Source organism: Pistacia vera, unplaced genomic scaffold (assembly GCF_008641045.1).
Source record: "Pistacia vera cultivar Batoury unplaced genomic scaffold, PisVer_v2 Contig373, whole genome shotgun sequence".
Classification (NCBI taxonomy): domain Eukaryota; kingdom Viridiplantae; phylum Streptophyta; class Magnoliopsida; order Sapindales; family Anacardiaceae; genus Pistacia; species Pistacia vera.
In genome coordinates, this window is record NW_022196194.1 from 754,549 (window position 1) to 780,417 (window position 25,869).

Genomic DNA, 25,869 nt, shown 5'->3' on the forward strand with positions numbered 1-25,869 from the left:
CATATAATAAAGAGTGATTCTAAATAGCCCCGACCTATTTTGAGTGAAGCCCCCATTTTCAATTAAAAAAATGTAAATAAAAAATATATAAAAACGAAAGTTGAACTGATGAAGTTTGGTCCGTAAAGAAAATGGCAAAGTTGTAATAAAATATATCAAACATGGTTTAAAAATAAGATGAATACGTGTCATTACATCAAAGGGAAAATGAGAGCGGGAGTGAAAGGCTCAAAACCCACAAAAGACCAAGCCAGTTTGAACCCTAGATGCTCCACAAACGGCGCTACTCAAATGGCCTCCAAAACCTTTCTTCGTCGTTGTTCTTCTTCTTCTGAAACGGTTACGAAAACCAAACTCTCATCTTTATTTACAAATTCATGTAAGGGGACTACAAGTATACCACAAGGTTCAGTACATAATGTGGAAGAGGTAGCGAGGCTTGATAAATTCCTTCAAAAAGATTGTAAAGAAGGTAATATCACTCTTGATGAAGCACGCTATTTCTTTTGTTTAATGATTGATATGCAACGTAAACCACCGATTTCATCATTCAACTGGTTGTTTGGAGCTCTTGCAAAGAAAAAATTTTATGAAGACGTTATTTTGCTGTACAAGCAAGCGCATTCGATGGGTTTGTTGCCAGATTTAATTACTTTGAATGTTTTGATTAATTGTTTTTGTAACGTGGGTCGAGTTTGTGATAGTTTTGTTGTTTTCGGGAGGATTTTGAGGTGCTGTTTTAGCCCAAATGTTGTGACTTTCACTTCTTTGATTAAAGGTTTGTGTTTGGAGAATAGGGGTACGGAGGCTACGAGGTTGTTCAAGAAAATGGTTGTCTTTGGGGTTATGCCTAACGTGATTACGTATGCCACTTTGATTAACGGGTTGTGTCGGACAGGGAACACGAGTGGTGCGCTTAGATTGCATGAAGAAATGGTTGCTGGTAATGGTGAATGGGGTTTTATTTGTAAGCTGGATATTGTTTGTTATAGTAGTATTATTGATGGTCTTTGTAAAGATGGGTTGGTAGATAGGGCAAAAGAATTGTTTATAGAAATGAAGAGTAGAGGAATTAAGCCAGATGTGGTTGTTTGTACCTCTTTAATTTACGGTTGGTGTTTTGTGGGAAATCTGGAGGAGGCTAAAGGCTTGTTTATTGAGATGGCGGATCAAGGTTTGCAGCCTAATTTACTGACTTATAATACAATGATAAGTGGGTTTTGCAAGGAGGGGAAGATGGAGGAAGCTAATTGGTTTTTGGAATTGATGATCCAAAGAGGTTTGCAACCTGACGCGTTTATTTATAACACTTTGATGGATGGTTATTGCTTGCAGCTTAGATTTGATGATGCAAGGGAGCTGCTAATCTCTATGGAGAGTAAGGGTTGTAAGGCTGATGTTGTTAGTTATAATACTTTGATCAACGCCTATGGCAAGAATAGGAAGTTAGAGAATGCTATGAGTCTTTTCAATGAAATGATTTCAAAAGGAATTAGACCAACAGTATATACATACAATGGGTTGTTAACTAGTCTTTTTCTATCAAATAAGGTTGGAACTGCACAGAAACTATTTGATGAGATGAAACTTAATAATGTTGCTCCGGATTCATTTACATATAGTATTTTGATTGATGGGCTATGCAAGAATGGCTGTGTTCTGGAGGCAGCAAAATGGTTTCGTACTTTGGAGTACTATGAGTTTAAAATTGATATTGAAATCTTCAACAGCCTCAATGATGGGTTGTGTAAAAATGGAATGATCGAAATTGCTTTGGAGTTGTTTCACAAGTTGCCACAAAAAGGCCTAATGCCTACTGTTGTGACATATTCCATATTAATCCATGGGTTTTGTAAAGAAAGGAAACTACAAAAGGCATATGATTTGTTATCAGATATGGAAAAGAATGGTTGTGCTCCAAATGTTGTTACATTCAATACTCTTATGCGAGGTTTTTTACAAAATAATGAGGCAGCTAAAGTGGTTGAACTTCTTCACAAAATGAAGGACAGAAATGTAACGCCAGATGAATCCACATTTTCCATAGTTGTAGATCTACTTTTAAAGCATGAAAATTATCGTGAATGTTTGGAGTTGCTTCCTTCATTTCCTCCAGAAGTCAACAAGAGGTTGACATGATAAATGTTGCTGCACTTTACTATAAAAACCATCTTCAATGCTGTGAATGTCTGTAAGTTTATGCTACAATATTTTCGCTTTCTATTTTTCTATGTAGCATCCTTTGATCCTACGTCTTAACGTATTTAATCATTTATATTATTTAAGTTTTTTTTTTTTTTTGCTTATCTCAGTTTGTTGTTGCTCACCTGAATTCTGATTCCTCTAATTATTTTAATACTCTTTGCAATTTTGTACTAGAACTTAATAAGAGTATACATTAATCAGGTTCTGATGTGATGTACTTAAGAAAATAACATTCCTCATGCAGTCATGCTATACATTGTCAATATCGTCACAATCTGTATATCAAATTTCAGGCTGAAGAATTCATTGATGAGACTGGTATAGATGCTTTAGCTCTGTCTGTCGCAAACGTCCATGGAAAATACCCTCCAAGGGCCCCAGTCTGAGACTCAGTTTGCTGAAGGTGAAATATAAATGTCATACATTTTCTATTTCAGCTTTTTGTGTTAAGTTGAGATTACTACACATTGATGTTAATGCCTTAAAGGCGCCAACAGTAATGAGAAAGAAACCTTTTACATTATGCCAATTAAGTTCAAACTCTTCATGCATTAAACATATTTCACCCATCAATCGTGTTTTATATGTTGATTGCGGGCAACAATTTCTTTAAAGGAAGAGTACAACAGTTCTAACTCCATGGTATTTAACATTTTACAACACATATTGACTGGCAAAAAGTGTGCCTGTCCCTCGCTATCAACATGAAACCATAATCTGCAACATCTCATTGTTCGACTAATTTACTTTACTTCGGTTTAGTATCTGGGATTAATATCTTCACCTTCGAACCTAGCTTTATCCTCATTCACTTGTTTGCTCATTCCCCACTTTTCTTCCATGTTTAGGATCTACATGCCTTGAGCTCGAAGAAATGTGTTTATTTGGTGCTTCATGGAGCCTCTGGTTTGTCAGTGGAACTTATCAAGGTAAATCTCTTCATCTCGAGATCCCTCATAATTCAAAAACTGTAAATAAAATATTAATAATAAAAACTAAATATGTATCCATAACATGTATGCTTTTGCTTTGAACAGGGATGTATAGAGAGAGGTGTGACGAAATTCTGCGTGAACACTGAGGTACGCATGGCTTACATGGAGTCACTCAAGAGCCCGAAGAAGGATCTGGTCCATGTCATGGCAGCTGCGAAAGACGCCATGAAAGCCGTTGTTGCTGAGAAGATTTATCTTCCTGGTTCAGCTTGAAAAGCATGATGATATTTTGCGAATGAAGCAATGGTTTGTTCATCGATTACTCAGTCACTCCATGTAGTGGTTTGTAAAGTTTGCAAATGTTTGATCTGAATAATGAGGAGGGTGATTTAGTGAAGAAGCAGCTTTTAAATCAATAAAACTTGTATTAGTTTTGTTATTTTTTCTGTTTTCATTCAATTACTTTATGTTATGAAATGTGTAATATTTGATTACACTATCATTCAATCTGTAATATTCTGTTTAGTTTGTTCATATTTATATTAAATTTAAAAGCACTTCCCCTGACCTTCACGTAGAGCTTATGGTACAAGTGCTTGTCAATCTTTTGGAGCTCCCTGTACAAAACCTTTCCTGGAAGCCTTGCTTCTTTTGTCCCCTTCCTCTTCCCGGTTCCCATTTCCTGAATGCCTCCCTTTTCTTTTGCTTAATGGGCTTTTTCACTATCAATCCATCCTTTACTGGCTTTCCTACGTCCAATATTGCAATTCAGGAAATGTAGATATTTGTAAAATTTCACTCTTCCATTCATTATTAATGAGTTTTGTTTCACTCTTCTTCATTTTTTGTCACATCACTTTGTATATAGATATTTATAAAAAAAAATTTGTAAATATAATATTAATCTTTCTAGTTATAGAGGAGTCCCAGTAAATGTATCATTCACCTCGAATCATGACAATTGACAAATATTCAATTTTTATTTTTTACTTTTTTTTATATATGATCTATTATCCAGACATTGATTCAAGTTTAGCATACCATCCAAGAAGGGTTGGAGAAAAATAGCTTCAACCTATAACACCAAAGACGTAAAAATCTGGGCATCCCTATTAAACATGCTTATATACCAAAACATCAGCCTTTTAAGTCTTGCTATTTAATAAAACTCACACTGTCACCAAGTTCCAAGAGCAGAATTGCTTAACATGTTTGAAGCAAAACATTTTGTATTCCATTTTTATTATTGGTCGAATTTATCCGCTCCCGTTTAAGTTGCAATTCCACCAAAGAAAACAGAAAACTAAAGAGAGCAAAAGGCGCATATATACGAGAGAGAGAGAGAGAAAGAGAGAGAGAGAGAGATTTGGTACTAATTTATTGAAGGGTTCACACAAATTGCAGAATGCCATAGAATTACACTCATTGCAACCATGTTTACTTCTGAGAAGTTGGCATTGCCAGTGAAACTCCACTGCCACCAGGTAAATCCTTCCATTGTTGAGTTATTGTTTTGATTTGGGTGTAGAAGTTAACTCCAGCCTTGCCTGCAGTATAAAAACTCGCGAGTTCATAAGATTCACCCTATTTCGCCATCTTTAAGCAAGTAGTGAAATGGAAGTAGCAAAAAACAAAATAAAAATCTAGTACAGACGGGGAAGACAGGAGCATAAATATTCCTAGGAAAATCTTACCATAAAAATTAAGATCGCCTGCAAAAGATGCCTTGGAGCCCGTAAATGAGAAAAAGGGCAAGGGAACTGGTATTGGCACATTGATGCCAACCTGTATCAGAGCAAACTGGTAGGAATTTCATATAAAACTCCAAGAGAATGAACTCACTTTAGTTGACCTACTATTATGAGAATTTGAATATAACCAATGACGGCCTATTCAACCGAAAATTAATATCTAATTTGGCAGTGAAAAAGTGCTTTCTTTTATCTGCAATCTAGTTTCAATCAAAGAATAAAAGGGGGAGGGGACAATATATGCTGGAAAAGTGATACCTACAACTTGCAGCTTTAACTAATGTCCAATTAAATGTAATTTCCGATAGGGTTGACTTTTACCTGCCCGGCCTCAATCTCAGTATGGAATTTCCTTGCAGCTATGCCAGATGATGTAAAAATAGAAGCTCCATTACCATATCTGTAAGAGAATTACAACTTGAATGCAATTTCAAAGGGATAGTGTATTGTAATTTTTCTTCTAAAAAAGGGTAATAATAAAGGAGTTACTTGTTTTTGTTAACAATGTTTATGGCCTCTTCCAAGCTGTCAGCCTAAATGTTAAGAGGATACAAAAACATAGTCAAGAACTACCTAACAAGTAAAGAGAAGCATAAGGCAGAGAAAGAGAAAGGAGCAATAACAAACCCGCATGCAAAGAAGAACTGGGCCAAGATTTCCTCCTGCAAAGCAGATGTAAAGTATTGTTAAGTTTATGCAATTTGAAACTCGCATCCCTTCATCTACTAGGAATAATAAATTTTCCACATCTTAAGAGTACATGCAAAGTGTCATAGAAAGAAAACAAACATACCTTGTAACACTCCATGTCAGCTGTGACATCAGTTAAGATAGTGGGACCAATAAAATTCCCATGCTCGTATCCTGGAACCTGTTTGTCACCATAAAAAGCAACTGGTTTCATTCTAAAACTTATGGTTGAGTAATGCAAATTACCCAATCAATGACAAAATAGACCACTTGGAGAGAAATTGAAGACAAGTTTGCTATTAGCTTTCAGTTCCAGTGTGTTTGTTTCATTGATCAAAGCAGGCCAGGGAGGTGGTGGCTTATATTATTTTCTTTCATTTCTTTTAATTCAGTTATTCTTCCATATGTCAAAAATGACAAATTTTTGATGAAGACAGAGAGTGATCACAAAAGTTATCACCTTTTGGGGTTGATACGTTCAACTGCAATCCAACATCCACAACCAATCCGCAACAATATATGCAAGGAACCCACACACAACCAATCACAACAATAAGATGCAAGAAACACAATCTGTATAACTCAGCTATATTTTATAATCAGATGGGCAGAAAACAAATGGAATCAGAAGATAAGGAATGGAATGAATCGGTAACCATAAATCCTAGCATTTCAAGGGCCCGAACCTCCACTATTTTACACAAAATTAGGCTATCTGCTACTAAGACTCATCCTGTTTATATACAACCCTTTCACAATTGCCCTTACTCACAATTCTTTATTCTAACAGACTCCTACCCACCCTACACTTGATTTGTGGACCCTACACCGTAACACCTCCTTAATGTCTATTACGCCCCGTTAAGGGGTACACTTATGACCGTAGGTTTATCAATCCCCCCCCCCCCCCCCCTCAGAAGATACCTTGAGGACAAGGTGAAACTGAGGAAAAACTGCGTTTTAATCACTTCATATGTTCCCAAGGGCTTCAAACTCAGGTAAATCTGCCATTGATGAGGACCTCCTTAGAGCCATCTAATAGAGTACGCATAGAGGACTGTGGCTGGCTGACAGGAATTCCAGGTCTTCCGAAAGTGATTCCGGTAGGGGTTGGTGGGCACCGATTTATGTAAGCTCCTCTTGAGCTGAGAAAATATGAAGACAGGTGAATACGGGCCGTGGAGGGGAGCGTCCAGTTTATAAGCCACTGGTCCAATTCGTTCCAAAACAGTCTAAGGACCATAGAAGCGGGGACTGAGTTTTTCATTCATCTTCCGGACAAGATATTTAAAATGTAGGGCTGTAGCTTCAGAAAAAACTGAGTCACCAGTCGGAAGCACTCATCTCGTCGATGAAGGTCAACATTTTCTTCATGTGAGCTTGAGCTAAAGCTAAATTATCCTTAAGCTCCTTTAACATGGAATTCCTCTCTTCATTTGTAATTTACATCTCCACGACTGAGGGGCAGTCTGTAAATTAAAAGGGTGGGGGGATCTCTCCATAGAGGGCTTTAACGGGGGTCATTCGGATGGAGCTGTGATAAGTTGTGTTGTACAGAATTTCTACCCAAGAAACACATAGGCCACTGTCGTGGTGAGAACTGCAGAAACAAGAGATAAGCCTCGAGGCACCTATTGACCACCTCGTTTGTCATCTGTTTGTGGATGGGAAGCCGAACTAAATTCAGGACAGTGCCAGCGCCTTGAACAATTCCTGCAAAATTGACTCATAAAAAGTCTCTGTCAGAAAACAATGGAATTCGGGAAGCCGGGAGCTTGACCACTTCTTAACAAATATGGCAGCCACATCCTTGTCGTGTAGGGGTGGACCAAGGCAAAAAAAATGGCTGTATTTGGTAAGGCGGTCAGCAACCACAAAAATGGTATCCACTCCTTTTGAACGTGGTAGTCCCGATAAAGTCCATAGAGAGATCCTCAAAAACCTGATTGGAATGGGCAGGGGCTGTAGGAGTCCGGCTGGTTTTAACGACGACTGTTTGTTTAGTGACAGGTAGTGCAGACCTGTGAATAGTGTTGTATATCTCCCCGAATACCCTCCCAATAACCACCGAGGAGATCTCTTATATGTTCTGAAGAAACTCGCGTGTCCTCCACTGGGACTTTGGTGGAACTAGCAAGTAATGTTGAAACAAACCTGACCCTTTGGAATTACCAGTCTTCTATAGAATAGGCAACCCCTGCGGAGTTGATAGTTAGGTCGACTAGAAGAAAAGGAGAAGTCTTGTATGATTACCGTAGTTTGGATCTGTTTTGGCCTCCGACGCCATGTCCTCATACTCAGAAAATTGTACCATAGATAAGGCTGTCAGGTTGGCCAATTCAGTCCCGTCTTCTCTTTTGAAGAGCGTCTGCATCTGTTTGAAGCCCCTGGATAGTACTGAATTTCAAAGGTAAAACCTATGAGCTTGGAAATCCACTTGTGTTGTTCCGGGGTTTGATCTCTGGTCGTTAAAAATTGGAGGTACGCTGATCAGTCTTTATTATGAATTTCCTGCCGACCAAATAGGACCCACTTCTGACCGCAAAGACAATGGCCATCAATCTCGCTCGTAAATCGATTAAGCTTGGCTGTAGGGGAAAAGGCCTTGCTGAGGAAGGCTAGGGGGCGACTACTGCAACGAACAGCCCAAGTCCTCTACCGGATGCGTCTGTCTGAATCTCAAACGGAAGTGTGAAATCTGGAGCTGCCAAAACTGGACAGTAGTCATGGCTTCTTGAGTCTATCAAAAGCCAATTGGGCTGAGTCATTCCAAGTGAAGGAGTCTTTTCAGTAGTTGAGTAAGGGGCTGTGCGATGGAACCATACCCTTTTACAAATCTCTGTAATAACCTGTCAACCCAGAAAATCCTCTCAAACCCTTCACATTCAGTGGTTGTGGCCAAGAACCATGGCCTCAATCTTTTCGGATCTGCCTCCACTCCCCTTTCGAGACCAGGTGACCCAAATACTCCAGCTTAGATTGGCCAAACGAACATTTTTTCTTGTTGACAACCAACTCGTTGTTACAAAATCTGAAATGTTAGTGTAAATGTTGGAGTGGGTGGAGACGCTAAGGTTATATATAAGGATATCATCAAAGAAAACCAGGTGAATTTGCGTAGGACAGGCCTAAACACTGAGTTCATTAAAGCTTGGAATGTTGAGGGGGCATTAGTGAGACCGAAGGGCATAACAAGGAACTCGTAATGCCCTCATGAGTGCCGAAGGTGTCTTGGGAACATCAACCTCGCGACACTGATTGGTGGTATCCTGACTTTAATACAGTTTTGTGAAACGTAGCCCCAGCCAATCATCAAGTAACTTTCAATGGTCGGAATTGGGAATTTGTTGGGTATCGTAATGTCGTTTAATGCCCGATAATCCACACAAAATCGCCAACTCATATCTTTCTTTGAAATAGAACGGGCTGGCATACGGGCTAAACTAGGTTGAATAATTCCGGCAGTCAACATTTCCCCAACCAGCTTTTGATTCTATCTTCTGAAAATACGGATATTTGTATGGCCTGATATTTGGGGGTTTAGAACCTGGTTGGAGTTTTATGGCATGGTCGTGGACCCTATGGGGAGGTAGTTTAGGATTTCTGGTCAAACAAATGGGGTAATTTTCTATCACCTCTAATATTTTAGGATCAGTTTCCTCCTGCACTGAATCTTCCTTCAGCCCTATGGCTCCAAACTCCACTACGTAGCCAGTTCCGCAGAATGCAAGGACCTGACCATAGTCTTCAGTGAAACTTCAGTCTTCACCAGTAAAGGATCCCCTCGCACACTCTACCCTTTTCCTTCCCAGTCAAACTCCATCGTAGACTCTTCAATGGCACTCACATCTCCAAACTACTCAACCATGTAATTCCCAACACAACGTTGCACCTCCTAATTCAAACGGAAAAAACTCGGATCTATCAAGCCCCTGGAGTTTCAGCCTAATGCCCTACAAATTCCTTCTCCCCGAATGGTACATCCATCCCCAAACATTACTCCAAAGGGTTTCCCCTTACCACCTTCAACCCTAGCTTTGTACAATCTCAGGGAAATGAAATTGTGGGGAGCCCCACTATCCACCAACACCACACACACTCTAATCCCCAATCTGCCCTTTAACTTCAGAGTTTTCCCGAAGAGTACCCACGAGGAGTTCATCGAAAGAGCTAAAGATTTACCTTTACAGTTAGGTTCATCGTCAGTTTCTGTCTCAATTTCTGATGGGTTGCATCTTCGTCATCCAAGAGGAGTAAACACTTGCAGAGATCTGGTTTACACCTGTGGTTTGGCCCAAATTTTTCGTCACAGCGATAGCATAGCCCGCGCTCTCTTTTGAACTGTATTTCGGCCTCGGAGAGTCGTTGGAAGTTGTCGTTCCGGTTGCTGGACCCCACAGACTCAGTCGACTTCTCCCTTTGCTAGGCCCCTTGCTGGAGTTTGACAAAAACGAAAGGGGATCTGGGGGCTTTGGCTGGTGTTCCACTAGTTTGAGAGGCATCGGGTTTGGGCTGACCCGTGAATAGGCTCCCCTCTACCATTTGATTTTTAAATGATTGGGCCTATACTTTTCTAACACCAATTCCTTTCTTCACCCCTGTGGGCTGGTCCATCAGCCAAACAATGAAGTTGGCTAAGTTAATCGTATTTCAGCTTTAATTTCCCCTTCAACCATTTGCAAAAATCCCCTTTAACAGATCTTCACCAGATCCTTCAATGGTGCAGCGTTGGCTTCAAAATGTTCTCGGTACTCCGTGACTGTCCATCTGCTTCAAGGCTACTAAGGCCTCATAGGAGATCCCTTAAATGATGGCCGAAATCGATCAATCAGTGTTGTTTTGAATGCATCCCACGACTGAAATGGTGCTCTGGATTCAAACCCTTGATACCAGCTCACAGCTCTCCCTTCCATGCAAACTGCTGCTGCTTCTACCATCTTTGTCTGATAACAGATTGAGGTGAAGTAAACGATCTGCTCTGAAGGACCATCCATATGATCTTCGCCATTAAAGATTGGCAACTCCAGCTTGCATGTGGTTCTTTTTCTCCTCTTTCCCAACTTCCCACTGTCTCGATCTGGTTCCTTTTCTCCACCGTTGTTCTGGTTCTTTGCTGATGAAGAGGATTTCTCTCTTTCTCGGTCTTCTTCCATCTCTTTCTTCTCTCATGCGCATTAATTCCTCATTTCTGTCAAATATTCCTTAAACACACCATGTCAACTTCAAGGTACTTATGTCTTCCTTTACTGTATTCATCTCCTTCTCCATGTTATCCATCCTATTCCCATTTGGATTTTACCATTCCCCACTCTAGCTCTGATACCAATTGATACGTTCACCTGCAATCAAACCCAATCCACAACCAATCCGCAACAATAATAATGCAAGGAACCCACACACAACCAATCCACAACAATAAGAATGGAAGAAACACCAATCTGTATAAACCTCAACTATATTATATTAATCAGATAGCAGAAAACAAATGGAATAAGAAGATAATGGAATGGAATGAATCGGTAGCCTAAATCCTAGCATTTTGAGGAGCCAGGAACCTCCACTATTTTACCACCAAAATTAGGCTAATCTGCTACTAAGACCATCCTGTTTATATACTAACCCTTTCCACAATTGCCCTTACTCACACAATTCTTATTCTCATAACAGACTCATACCCACCCTACACCTGTGATTTGTGGACCCTACACCGTAACAAACCTCCTAATGTCTATTACGCCCCTTAAGGGTGTACACTTATGCACGCCGGTTTATCAGAGTTAATGTCACGATCAGCTTGCTTGGTACACTCAAGTGGGCTGCACGTTGCTTAGTGGCTAGTATACTTTATAGTTAAGTAAAAAGTGGCAAGAAAATTAAAAGATAATGTTTACCATCCACCTAAGGTTGCCACCTAATGTTTACTTAGGGATTAAGTTTACTTAAGGACTAAGTATTCTATGTATGTAGTCATTTCTTTGAGGAGGTTTAGCCATAAATAGGCCACCCTCTTTGTAAAATTATAACTTGAATTCCATCAATACAGAGTTATATTTTCTCTAAACTTCTCTCACTTGTATACTTTGAGCCTGTTAGTTTGTGTGAGCGTTAGGCTGCTTAACTCACTTCGAAGGGTTAAGGCCGCACGAACTTAGCAAAGATAAGTGCGTGACAAGTGGTATCAGAGCCTCGTTAGCATAACCCGGTTTTTATTCAATGGTGGAAGACACTGTCGCTTCAACAAAGGGATCCAAGACGGCTGAGATGGAGGCTTCCGAAGAACGTGGTCGCTCAGAGAAAGTAGACCCCAACCCCAACCCCTCAAGGCAGAGAGGTAAGTCCAAAGACTTATTTTCAATTTGACTCACGCCTATCTCGTATAGAAGAAAGGGTGAGCGCGCCGTGGATGAGCTAGATCATCGGGGGATGAGCTAGAGACGGAGGGTTCGAAACTCACATGTTGCGAAAGCCATGTTGCTTCAAATGGAGGAGTCGTTAAGGGCAGAAATGAGGAAAATCCGTGAGGAGTTCGAGGGGGAGCTTGCCAAAACCCGTCATGTGTTCCAAAAACGAAGTCAACGGCACCCTTGCTCGTTAGACGAGGTGCAAGCGATTTAGCGTGATGCAAGTGCGCCATGGTTGCAAGGACCGGCAGTACGTCGTTGAAAGCCAACGAATTGACATACCAGGCCTAAAAGCTTTGGTGGCTCACGCAAGGCACAAGAGGTTAAAACTTCTTGTGGGGACTTGACAAGTACTTTGGGGCCGTGGCGTCACGGAGGAAAGCTCAAGGATTGAAACTGCAGTCCTCTACCTTACAGATACGCAAGGCTATGGTGGAGGAGAAGAGAAGGAGACATTGAAAAAGGTATTTGTACTATCTCTACCTTTAATGATTTTAAGAAGAGCTTAGGCGGCAGTTTTACCCGGAAAATGCCGAGGATGAGGCAAGAGCTCGCTTGCGAAGGATCAAGCAAACAGGGACAAACCGTGATTACATCAAAGATTTCACCGACTTGATACTAGAGATTCCTGGGATGTCCGACAAAGATTCACTCTTCAACTTATGGATGGGTTACAGTCATGGGTAAAAACAGAGCTAAGGCGTCGGGGAGTGCAAGACTTGCCACAGCCATAGCAGTTGCTGAGAGTTTGATTGATTATAGCAGTAAAAAAGAACACACGGCAAGTCCAAAGAGAAGAAGGGTGCTTTGTAAAGGTGCGGGAGATAAGGGGCAATCTAAGGAGAGCTACCGAGACACCGCCAAGACAACTCCTCATCCAAGGGCAAGGACAAGGGCAAACGTTGGGAAAAGGGCTCCAACAAACCCTATAACAACTGGTTCATTTGCAACGGGCCACATTGGGGGAGAGATTGTCCGGAGAAGAAAGCTTCACTTCCCTCATAGCCAACATCAAGAGGGCAAGTAGGCCGAAAGTAGTAGCGATAGGGCACATATGGGATCAATGCAAATACTCAAGGGATCCAGTCCGCACCAAAAACCCAAGCCAAAAGGTTGCTCTATGTTGATATGACCATCAATGGGAGGCCACCAAAGCCATGGTAGATACGAGAGCTTCGCACAACTTCGTTTCAATAAGTGAAGCGTGCCGGCTAGGCCTTCAAGCTTCAAGAGGCGGAGGCCAATCAAGGCAGTCAACTCAGTGGCTCAAAATGATACAAGGAGTGGCTCGACATGTCAAAACGACAATGGGAACTGGTCCGACTACTTAGATCTCGGTTGCACCGATGGATGACTATCAGTTGTGCTTGGCTTAGAGTTCATGGAACAAGTCAAGGCATTTCCCTTGCCATCAACCAACACCATGTGTATAATGGACGGGGAGCAACTTGTGTGTTGTACTAGCCGCTCTACCAAACCGGAGACAACAGTACTCTCAGCCATGCAGTGTCAAGAAAGGCATCAATAGAAAAGAGGAAAGTTACTTGGCCATTCTCAAGCAGTATGATGATGAGGAACCAATCCGCCAGAGGCAGTGCCCGGGAAGTAAACAAGTACTCGAAGAGTTGTTGATGTCCACCAAATGAGCTGTCGAAAGAGCTACCCCTAGAAGGGAGGTAGATATCATATGAGCTAGAACCGGGCGCCAAGCCACCTACTAAGGGTCCTTACCGAATGGCACCACCAAAGCTAGCGAGCTAAAGAGGCAATTGCGGGAACTTCTGGATGCAGGGTTTATCAAGCCTCCAAAGCTCCCTGTGAGCCCGGTCTATTTCAAAGGAAGAAAGATGGTTCCTTGCAAATGTGCATGACATACCGAGCACTCAACAAGGTATCTTGAAAAATAGCTATCCCATTCCTTTGATTGCTGATCTTTTCGACAGCTGGGGCATGCCGCTACTTACCAAGCTGGATCTGCGGTCAGGCTATCAAGTGCGCATAGCTGAAGGCGACGAGCCCAAGACCACTTGCGTTACAAGGTATGGGTCTTACGAGTTTTTAGTTATGCCATTTAGTCTAACAAATGCACCTGCTACTTTTTGTACCTTAATGAATAAGATATTTCATCCATATTTCGACCGGTTTGTGGTCGTCTACTTAGATGACATAGTAGTATATAGCAAAACTTGGGAGGAGCATGTGCACCACCTAAGGAAGTGTTCCAAGTACTGCGGGACAACAAGCTGTATATCAAGAAGGAGAAATGCTCTTTCGCCAAGCCGGAAGTAATGTTCTTGGGTCACAAGATCAAGGATGGGCAAATTAGATAGAGATGAAAAAGTGCGGGGTATTCAAGAGTGGGAAACACCCACCAAGGTGCCAGAGTTACGATCCTTAGGATTAGTTAACTACTATCGTCGGTTCATCAAGGGCTACTCGGCAAAGGCAGCCCCACTAACAGATTACTCAAGAAGAACAAGCCGTGGGAAGGTCAGATGAATGTCAAGCAGCCTTGAAAGAGTTGAAAACTGCAATCAACAGGGAACCAGTGCTTGCCCTGCTAGACACACTCAGACATATGAAGTGCACACGGACGCATCGGACTTTGCCATCGGGGAGTACTCATGCAGATGGGCATCCGATTGCTTATGAGAGTCGAAAGCTCAATGAGACTGAGCGGCGTTACACCGTGGCAAGAAAAGGAGATGACAGCCCATCCATTGTCTTAGAGGTGCGACACTACTTACTGGGGTCTAAGTTGTTATTTTGACAGATAACGTCGCAACAAGCTATTTTCAGACTCAAAAGAGTTGAGTCGAAGCAGGCACGTGACAGGATTCTCTTGCCGAGTTTGATTATGTCTGGAGTACAAGCCAGGAAAGACCAATGTGATGCAGATGCACTGAGCCGCAAGGCCGAGTTGGCAAGTATCAGTCAAGTCACAAGTGCATTGCTGACAGAATCAAGCAAGGACTCCAGCATGAGCCATTGGCTCGAAACATCATTGCCTTGGTAGAAGAAGGAAAACCCGGAGGTTTGGTTAACTGATGGCTTACTCTACACCAAAGGCAACCGCCTTTACATCCGAGATGGGACAATCTGAGGAAGAAATAACCAAGGAGTGCATGACTCCTTGTGGGTAGGCCATCCAGGTATGAGACGCACCCTTGCCTCTTAAAATCTGCCTACTATTGGCCTGGGGCAGGATAGCATTGAGGGATATGTGCGTACAGTGCCTTGTTGCCAGCAAGACAAGGTAGTGGCAACAACAACGGCAAGCTTACTACAACCATTACCCGTGCCCGAGAGACCATGGGAGAGTGTCTCAATGGACTTCATCACAGTTTGCCAAAGTCCGAGGGGTCGGGAAGCATCATAGTCATTGTGGACAGCTTTAGCAAGTATGCCACCTCACCCGCATCCACCGATTGCACAGCGGAAGAAACAGCCAAGCTTCTTTTGCAACATCATCAAGTTATGGGGCATTTCGACAAGCATAGTCAGTGATCGAGTCCTGGTTCACCGGGAGATTTTGGACAGAGTATTCAAGATGCTAGGATCAAACCTAGACTTCTCGACCAACTTTCATCCCCAAACTGATGGTCAAACCGAGCACATAAATGCACTGTTAGAGCTATATTTGCGACACTATGTGAGCGCTAGCCAGCGGGATTGGGCAAAGCTCCTTGACACAGCCCAATTCTCATTTAACTTGCAGCGGAGCAAGAAACTAACAAAAGTCCTTTTGAGATCATCATGGGACGACAACGAACACACCTCTTTCCCTAGCCACACGCAATGATGGGAAGAGCCCAGCAGCCTTTAGGTTAGCCAAGTCATGGCACGAACAAACTGAACTTGCTCGTGCAGCCCTACATAAGGCAGCAAGAGGATGAAAAAGTGGGTCGACAAGAAAAGAAGGCATGTTGAGTTCCAAGAAGGGGATCTTGTTCTCGTAAAGCTCACGCCCCAGCAGTTCAAGACATTAAGGAAGGTGCACAAAAGCCTCGTGCGCAATATGAAGGGCCTCAAGTGATAAACAAGCATCGGCAAAGTTTCGTATCGACTCCAAATTCCTCCAAAACTAAAAATACACCCGGTCTTTAATGTAAGCTTGTGAAGCCTTTCCATGAAGACCCGGAGGAGCCATCCGAGGAATCTCTAAAAGAGCACCTACAGCCGTTGTCACATCCTTTGACAAGGAAGTTGAAGAAATACTTGCCGACAGAGTAATTCGCCGATGTGGTGTGCCAAATTACCGGGAATACTCATTAAATGGAAGGGACTTCCTGATGTGAAGCCAGTTGGGAGACCGAAGACTCATTATGGCAATTCCAAGACTGCTCTGCACTATAAGGATAATGCGACGAGGGCGTCGCAGCATTAGGTGGGAGAATGTCACGACCAGCTTGCTTGGTGACTCAAGTGGGTTGCACATTGCTTAGTGGCTAAGTATACTTAGTTAAGTAAACTTAGTGGCAAAGAAACTTAAAGGATAATGCTTATCCACCACCTAAGGTTGCCACCTAATGTTACTTAGGGATTAAGTTTACTTAAGGACTAAGTATTCGATGTATGTAGTCATTTCTTTGAGGAGGTTTAGCCTAGAAATAGGCCACCCTCTTTTGTAAATTTCATAACTTGAATTCATCAATACAGAGTTTATATTTTCTCTAAACTTCTCTCACTTGTATACTTTGAGCCTGTTAGTTTGTGGAGCGTTAGGCTGTTAACTCACTTTCGAAGGGGTTAAGTGCGACCGAACTTAGCAAAGAAGTTAAGTGCATGACATTAAGCTCCCATTTAAGAGTAGGTGTATTGTAAAAGCCATGGATGGGATTTCAGTCATCATGAAGTTGTCAAACTAATACTTTTTAATAAGATAAGATATTAATTTGTTGAAATAATACTTCGATAAGATGTTATTCTAATATTCTCATAAATGATTTATATTACCACTTCAGCAAAAAGCTTCAGCTTAAACTTATAAATAACGTTGCAACAATAGCGTCTAAACTCTAAGACCCCTTCAAGCTCAAGACTATACATCGAACACAATCTCATCCAAATTACAACAAGAAACACTAGATAAACTTATTATAACTTTAACCGATGCAATGTGGGGTTGAACACAAGACCACTTGGACAACTTTACTTTTATACCATTTGATCTTTCGTTTATATATTTATTACTAAATCAGAATTGACTTTCTTGTAATTTCTAATCATTTAATATTTCTCAGTACATGTCGCATGCTTCTGCATAACATTTGATTGACAACTTTGAACATAAATGGATATGAGAAAATCATTGATAGTACATAACCATGATCTGTCATAAAGAAGCAAAAAATAATCAATAAGAAGTTTAAATACCACTATATTCCTCCCATCAAGCAGTAGTCGGCACCACTTTCAACACACTTGAATTAATCGGCATATTCGTTCCTTCGCCTGTCCGTAAGAGAAGCATTCCCAAGAAAAACTTAGCAATGAAACTTCTCAGGATCACTTCGGAAAGTAAATCTTTGACTATCAAAAGATTGTTATTTGGACAACATAAAACAGCAAGATCAGCAGTTTTTGTTATAATGCATAGTGAAGTCTTGGAAGTGAGATGCGAAAACTGATAGAGCTAGTACTGAAGAGATGGAAATTCTGAATTTTACATACACTAACCTGTTTGCTAATAACTGGACCAAGGTCTGCATCAGGTTCTGTTGCAGCATTACTTAAGAGCTTTGCACGCTCCACTAGTTTGTCCTCCCTGGCAATTTCCAAGAAAATCTTGTGTTAAATGAACAATTCAAAACATTGAGTATCCAATACCAGGGATAATTTTCATGCATGCAAATGCTGAGAAACAAGTCAGCAAAAGGATATAAAACACCATTGTACTTCACAAAACCCTTGAAATTAGATGAAGTTGGAACATGCAATACCATGATTTTGAGTCTCCAACAAAAACTACAGTGCTGAGTGCCATGCATCTTTGTCCAGCAGCCAAAGCCAGCAGCAAAAAGCATTAAAGTAGCAACTATGCTTGCATCAGGAGGACAATTCCATGATTTTTGGCTCCCATGTTGGACTAGCACGATAGTTAATCAAGTAGTCAATTAATGTCAACCCAAATTACATGATTAAAAAAATCATATGTGCCCATAAAAGAACGATCACTGTTACCAAAATAAAGAAATGCAGTTACCTGAAAACGTTTCCCTGTGGCTGATCCTCTTGCATATATGTGCATTCCAGCCTTCACAGATAATGGAAGACATCAAGAAAAAAAAACTAAAAAACTACAATTATTACATATATGAGAAAACAAAAGAACAAGAAGAAAAAAGACAAACTAATTGACGATACTTAAATCAAATGATGATAAAAAAAGGACAAAAGAAGACTGTAGCACACAGATTATGACTACATAAACACTGCTTTTTACCTGATATAACTAAATACCACACATACAATCCCTCTAAACTGCTCAAAAGATTTTGAAGCAAAAGAGCTACTCAAATAATTGTTGCCTCTACCACCCATTCAACCAAATCATATCCTTAAAACCCTTCTCCTTGATCCTAAATAGACCATGAGTGCAGTCACATGTCTGTAATACCACAATTGGGTGGACCCAAGTCATGCCAAAGTCAACAATCAAAAACTCCCAAGAAGAAAATGGCATCAGCCAGAAAGACTCAATTAGAGTCTAAGAAACTTAATAATGGACAAAGAGAGAGTTGAGAAGAAAATAACAACACATAATAGGCTGATAAATATCAACTTAACATCAAGCCCTAGACAAAGAAAGAAGCCTCAGCAATTGCATACAGATTACTTAAAACTATATTATATGTTCATACACGGAGATGAGCATAACCAATTTCAGTTAATGTTATTGTCTTTTGCTTGTCAGAGTCAAGTACAGAAGCATCATATGGAATTGATTTCAAGAAGCTGAGTTTCCTAAATTAGCTACAGTATTTGAACCGACAAAAGATATAGCTCTGATATCCTCATCACTCGCAATTGATGACAATATCCTGAGACAAAGAAATAAATTAAGAAAACCAATTAAATTAGAGATACAACATTAGCAACATCTATTCATAGGAGATCATCGATAGAGATCAATTCAGGTCTTCATACAATTGTGAAATAAAAAATATTTTCATGGACATATGATATTGACTTGTAATATTAAATAGATTTCTTCAACAAAAATTTATTGAACCTTCAACAGTTAAAAGTGAAGATAACAAAATACATAATAGCTATTGTTTTCAATATGACATAAATTGGTTCCATGAACAATATTCAAAACACCATTCGGCAAACCAGCCTCCATTGCTAACTCTGCAAGCATTATAGAAGCCCCTGCAAGAACACCCAAGAAAACTCTAACGTAAATGCACAAAATTTGAAGTGAAGCAAGGAAAACTGGACATAGATCAATCTGTAACAGAAACTTTGCAATATAGAAAATTAGAGAAAACGAATGGCATGAATCATAAAATACCAGCTATTAAAAATTAATTAATTCATATGATATGAACAGGAAAATTTGATCTTGTGACACCACACATATTAATAGTTGAGATAAAGCTCACTTTACAAAGTTAAAGCTACTCGAGTTTCCAAAGAATTTAAAATGGGTATTTGATAGGAACCCACTCCAATAACTCAACAATTTGGACTGGGCCATGAGTCTTTCATGGGCTTGGATAGAACTCTCCTTGGAAAACCGGCTTGTCAAGGGAGGGTGCTCAAGCCTTTATAACCCACATGCCCACCCTTTTCCCTTTCAATGTGGGATCCTAACATTCCACCACGCTTTCGCAACCGACGTCCACGTCGGCCTCTTTACCCTCTCAGCCTCTTTACCCCTTAGGTGACTACGCGGATCCCCTTTTCCCTCGGGCCTCCATGCCCTTTTCTCGGGGTAGCAGCCCGGGCCCAAGGTCAGCCTGCCACGCCTGCGCTGCCACATAGGCGCAGGATCATGCTCTGATATCAATTGATAGGAACCCACTCCAATAACTCAACAATTTTGGACTGGGCCATGGGTCTTTCATGAGCTTAGTTAGAACTCTCCTTAGAAAACCGGCTTGCCTAGGGAAGGTGACCAAGCCTTTATAACCCACATGCCCACCCAGATGTTAGGATCCCACATTGAAAGGGAAAAGGGTGGGCAAGTGGGTTATAAAGGCTTGGGCACCCTCCCTAGGCAAGCCGGTTTTCCAAGGAGAGTTTTACCTAAGCCCATGAAAAACCCATGGCCCAGTCCAAAATTGTTGAGTTATTGGAGTGGGTTCCTATCAATTGGTATCAGAGTATGATCCTGCACCTATGTGGCAGCGCACGCATGGCAGGTTGACCCGTGGCAAGGTGAACTTGGGCCCAGGCTGCTACCCCAAGAAAGGGCATGGAGGCCTGAGGGAAAAGGAGATCCGCGTAGTCACCTAAGGAGTAAAGAGGCCGACGGGGGTAAAGAGGCTGACGTGGACGTCGGTTGCGGAAGCGTGGTGGAATGTTAGGATCCCACATTGAAAGGGAAAAGGGTGGGCATGTGGGTTATAAAGGCTTGGGCACCCTCCCTTGGCAAGTTGGTTTTCCAAGGAGAGTTCTACCCAAGCCCATGAAAGACTCATGGCCCAACCTAAATTGTTGAGTTATTGGAGTGGGTTCCTATCAATTGGTATCAGAGCATGAACCTGCGCCTATGTGGCAGCGCACGAGTGGCAGGCTAACCCGTGGCAGGCTGACCTTGGGCCCGGGCTGCTACCTCGAGAAAGGGCATGGAGGCCTAAGGGAAAAGGGGATTCGCGTAGTCACCCAAGGGGTAAAGAGGCCGACGAGGGTAAAGAGGCCAACGTGGACGTCGGTTGCGGAAGCGTGGTGGAATGTTAGGATCCCACATTGAAAGGGAAAAGGGTGGGCATGTGGGTTATAAAGGCTTGGGCACCCTCCCTTGGCAAGCCGGTTTTCTAAAGAGAGTTCTACCCAAACTCATGAAAGACCCATGGCCCAACCTAAATTGTTGAGTTATTGGAGTGGGTTCCTATCAGTATTATTATAGAGTCAACTAGATCATATTAAACTGACCTTCATGTGAAAAGCAAAGATAATCTGCCAAGCAGAATTTATGCATAAGAATGGTTTATCAAACTAATGGCCAGAAAGCATAGCTGAAATTTCCATAACTACTAGTACCAGAGTGATTTGTTGTCCATTCTCCAAGAAAATGGAAACCATAGATATTGTCTGAGTAAATGTCTCGTGCATGCATAGTTATGTGCTTTGCAAGCCTATAATCATACATATGAGTACCTATGTACATGAAGTTATCAGTGCCAAAAATGAAAATGGTTTAGATACAGCTGAGGTTGGCCTAGACATAGATTTTAGCAACCAATATGGGCAAGTCAGCCCATACTTTTCTCAAAGCTGCACTTTCAATCAATGAAGGATTTATTTCCAATAACGATTTGATCTCTTTATTGACAGTCCTAGGGTCTAAACAGGAAAATGACCTCTCAAGATTACCCTTCAACACTCAGGATTTGTGTTGAGAGTGAGACAGAAGAAACAAAGGCATAATTAGACAGTACACAAAAATTAAACAACAATATTGTAACCACCGCACCCAAGAGCTTAAGATGATAGATAGAGTCTAACAACAATATTTAAGCTCTAAAATACCCAGTCACATGTAAGGCACTTGGATGAAACACAGCAAACCACAGCCATAAACATAAAATAAACAGAAACACAACTTCTTGTAAATTTAACTAGTATAAACAGTGATTCTAACATGTGGCCACTTGGTCAGCTTGGATCTGAAACTATATTAATTAAGCACTTTACCCGAAAGCTTAATCTGATAGGTAAGGTCCAAAACTAGTATTTACACCCTAATATGTAGAACCAGGGATATTAATTGAAATGCAACAGTTCTGTTTGGTGCTTTGTGAAGAATCCAAAATAAATATATTATGATCTCTGCTTCAGCAAAAAACATCATAATAATAATAATAATTAAAAAAAAAAAGCAAAAAAGAATAACAACAATTTGTTTGTCTAATTACTAATTGCCCTTTTTAAAACCCAAAGAACAAAAATTCAGGAACATTATTTGCTTTCCTACAAAATACAAATTGGTGATTGACAACATTTACAAAGTACATCTGACTTTGCACAATTCTGGATCGATGAAGAGTTTACCAGATATAATATGATAACGCCAAAAATTAGGTTTCAAACACTTCTTTGGTAAATGAAGCAATTGACAAAACTATGGCCAATCCCTTCAATTCCTAATCATTGATGTTTTGCACATTCACGCATATTGTAGTCCATTAGACGCCAGCAACATCATTCATGGCTAAAGTCCAAACAAGGATTTTGCTATGATCTAGGTGATATAATATTCAGCACTACTGTAAAGCAGATAAGCTAAAGGAACTTTATACACCACAATACTAAGAAAACAGATTTACCTGGATCCTTTTCCGATGGCTTTAAGACAAAGGTATTACCACATGTAACAGCCACTGGAAACATCTGGAGCAAAGTAATAAATCAAACTTCTGTAAAAGGAATTCTTCTTTTCAAGAAATGAATAGTTGAAACTACAAAAACCCATACTGCCTTAAACTTGTGAAAAAGGAAGTGATCATAAGAAAAACCTAAAAGCCAATCTAGCTAACTCTTTCTACTCATCCTAATAATGAGTTTTAAAAGTAATTCTTTCAACCCCTTGTCTGATAACTGTAAATACATACAAAAGCATTCTAATATCTGGTCAGGTCTGCCTGTACAGCAAAACAATTGTTGAATGAGAAGAGAAGAGCAAACAAATAAAGGAAAACTATGGAATGGGCTTACCCACAAGGGAATCATTGCTGGGAAGTTGAAGGGACAAATACCAGCACAAACTCCGAGAGGCTCTCTAATGCTATAAGTATCAATTCCATTTGATACATTGGGGACATACTCCCCCATCTGCAGAGTTGCCATTCCACATGCATGTTCCACCACCTCTAATTGAAAATAATAAAAATAACAATAAGAGACCTACATATAAATAATGAGCTTGATCATCGTCATACTATGAAATCTAGTAAGAGAACAAAATATAGACAATAGAAACTCACCGAGGCCACGAAAAACGTCTCCGTGGGCATCCTTCAATGTCTTTCCCTGTTCAGTTGTAATATTTATGGCCAGCTTATCCTAAAATAAGATGGCAGTAAATTCCATTACTCACGGTTCTTTTTTAAAAGAATAAAAAATGATATACAAATAGGAAACTCAAACTTATGACAAGCATACAATGTCTCTCCGAATAAGCTCTTGGAGCTTAAACATGATACGCTGACGGGTTGCTATTGTTGTGTTACGCCACGATGGAAAAGTTTGCTTTGCTGCAGAAACTGCAGCTTTAAACTCTTCATTTGTAGTTAAAGGAACTTGCGAAACAACTTCTTGTGTTGCCTATAGGCAAATCATAAATCCATTAGAACCTATAAAACACAATCTTCTTGCTACACAAGCTTAGAAATGAAATTGAAAAAAAAAAAATAAAAAAATTATAGTAATTCATATACTTACAGGGTTTATAACGTCTATGGACGTAGATGATCGCGAATCAACAAAAGCACCACCAATTAGATTTGGAACCCTCTGATACAAAATAAACACAACAATGAGATGATCGAAAATGTAAGAAGCACCAATCATAAGGCTCTTTTAGGAAGCATGAAATTAGACTTGTTTTGAAGTTTTGTTTTGGTAAGACTCCAAAATCCTTAAACACTATGAATCACATTCATTCCACTGATATATAAAGCAATTAGAAATTAGTGTTGATGGAGTTAAATTCAAATATAGCATTTTAAAAATATTGATTTTCAATCATCTTACTCTTTCACACACTTTTTCAAAAAGAAAACGCAAGATAAACCACCTCAACAGCAATTCACAATGAACCAAACAGAAATCATTGAAAGTCCATTTAATTAGATAACATCATAAATACATACAAGCAACCAAGAATTCATACTAATTTCTGGAGAAAAATCGTAAATTCCCGGTAAAATATTATCCGGAGTTACCAGAGGGCTAGGCTGCTTTGAAGACGGCTCAGCAGCTGTAGAAAACTTAGCAAAAATCTGAGGCCTCACAGCCTTCAAATTCCTCGCTTCAAAATGAAAAAGACTTAAACAAAATCAAAATAAGAAGAATAAAAGAACATAAATGGAGAAAAGAAGATTAAATCAAAAGATACCTCGTTGAATAGAAGAAAATCGCATCAACATCTTGGGGGGTTTTGTTGTGATTTTTGAAAAATGAAGTGATTTTGGTGTTGATCCTGAGAGTCTATCAACTGCTATGTCGTTGAGTATGCAGCTTTCATTTCATGAGAGAGAGAGCGAGAGAGAGAGCGTGAGTTAGTGATTAAGTACGTGATTAGTTGATTAGTATTAATTAGGCCGTACGACAGTTGGTACCCAAAATATTTTGAAACGACAAATAGATACTTTATGTCATATTCTATTAGTGATTTTCGTTTGATAACCTAGGTTTGCTAATTTGACTAAATACCTCAATATATAAATTTTTTATAAAATAACAATAACACCTCTGTCATCTACAGTGCCAGATTTCGGCCACCACCGCCAGAATCTAGCTGAAAAATTGTGTTACGATACACACCCGTCGGATCTGTGTTGTAACGCGTAGATCTGGCATTTTCCAGTAAGATCCGGGGCTAGTCTGACCAGAAAAGGCCAGATCTGGCCATCGAGGCCAGAATCTGGTTGGATAATTTCGTTACAACACAGACCTGTCGGATCTGTGTCATAACATGTCGATCTGGTAATTTTCGGCCAGATCCGTGGAGGATTTGGCCGAAAAATGCCAAATCTGCGGCCAAATCTGGTCGAAAAATGCCAGATTGACGTGTTATGACATAGATCCGATGAGTCTGTGTCGTAACGTAATTTTCCAGTGGTGTTACCAGAATCTGGTACTACGAGTAGTAGGGGTGTTTTTATTATTTTATAAAGTTTTTATATATTGAGGTATTTAATCAAATTAGCAAATTTAGAGGGTTTTTTAGAAAATTTTAAATTTATAAAAAACTAAAATATCAAACTTTCAAGGATATTCTAATTTTTTCACTATTATCAAATGAAAATCACTAATAAAACATGACGAAAGGTACTTATTTATTATTTTAAAATCTTTTAGATACCAACATGTTATTTTAACAAACTTGGGTATGTGTAAGTCGCTCGGCCGCATTAATTATAACCCAAACAAAGTTTAGGATTAGGCTGATTTTTACGCCATGAGTGATTTCTTCAATGGTATATATTCATTAATTAATTAATAAAAAGACAATTTTAACCTTAGCTAATAAACTGAAGTTAGACAGATACAGATGTAATGATGGATTTTTCAAAATCGAGAGTATTCTTTGATTAAAGGGATAAAAGGTGGCATATAAATGGATTAATTATAAGGGTGGTTAATGAATAATGATGTGATGTTGAAATTAAATAAATATAAAATAATAAAGGAATCCCATCTCTCATAATAGAGTAAGTAAATGGATCCGTGGATGTCATGTAAATAAATAAATAATTAAAAATGTAAATAAAAAATATATAAAAACGAAGGATGAAGTTTGGTCCATGCTTATCAAATCGTGTATCATACCATGTATCAAAAACCTAATTTTTTAAATAGTATATCGTATATCGTATTGTATCATAAGATATACTTTTTCAAAATAATTAATAAAATAATCAAAATTTTCTAAAAATTAATATCATCCCCAAGATTAATTAAAGAATTTTGTGGTATTATTGCCTTTAAATT

At 39.9% G+C, this 25,869-nt stretch overlaps 3 protein-coding genes across 3 annotated transcripts; 2 read left to right on the plus strand and 1 right to left on the minus strand.

Annotated features, from left to right (window-relative positions):
- Positions 1-207: 207 nt before the first annotated feature.
- Positions 208-3,535, plus strand: LOC116140529 (putative pentatricopeptide repeat-containing protein At1g12700, mitochondrial). The gene is made up of 3 exons (XM_031426155.1): positions 208-2,191; positions 3,054-3,134; positions 3,243-3,535. Exon 1 carries the CDS (start codon positions 208-210, stop codon positions 2,137-2,139), a length of 1,932 nt encoding a protein of 643 aa, XP_031282015.1. The 3' UTR covers positions 2,140-2,191; positions 3,054-3,134; positions 3,243-3,535.
- Positions 2,186-3,413, plus strand: LOC116140530 (uncharacterized protein YdjI-like). The gene is made up of 4 exons (XM_031426156.1): positions 2,186-2,191; positions 2,499-2,585; positions 3,054-3,134; positions 3,243-3,413. The coding sequence occupies exons 1-4, from the start codon at positions 2,186-2,188 to the stop codon at positions 3,411-3,413; spliced, it is 345 nt and encodes a 114-aa protein (XP_031282016.1).
- An 816-nt stretch (positions 3,536-4,351) lies between the features above and the next one.
- LOC116140481 (methylmalonate-semialdehyde dehydrogenase [acylating], mitochondrial-like) lies at positions 4,352-24,418 on the minus strand. Its single transcript, XM_031426107.1, is given in 21 exon segments — positions 4,352-4,687; positions 4,835-4,925; positions 5,213-5,291; positions 5,381-5,424; positions 5,519-5,550; positions 5,681-5,762; positions 17,359-17,436; positions 17,662-17,749; positions 17,925-17,984; positions 17,986-18,037; positions 18,040-18,070; positions 18,188-18,238; positions 18,962-19,028; positions 19,281-19,359; positions 22,482-22,545; positions 22,870-23,024; positions 23,139-23,217; positions 23,317-23,478; positions 23,596-23,667; positions 24,099-24,184; positions 24,272-24,418. Coding segments are annotated over 21 exon segments (1,593 nt in total). The 5' UTR covers positions 24,303-24,418; the 3' UTR covers positions 4,352-4,577.
- Between the last annotated feature and the right edge of the window lie 1,451 nt (positions 24,419-25,869).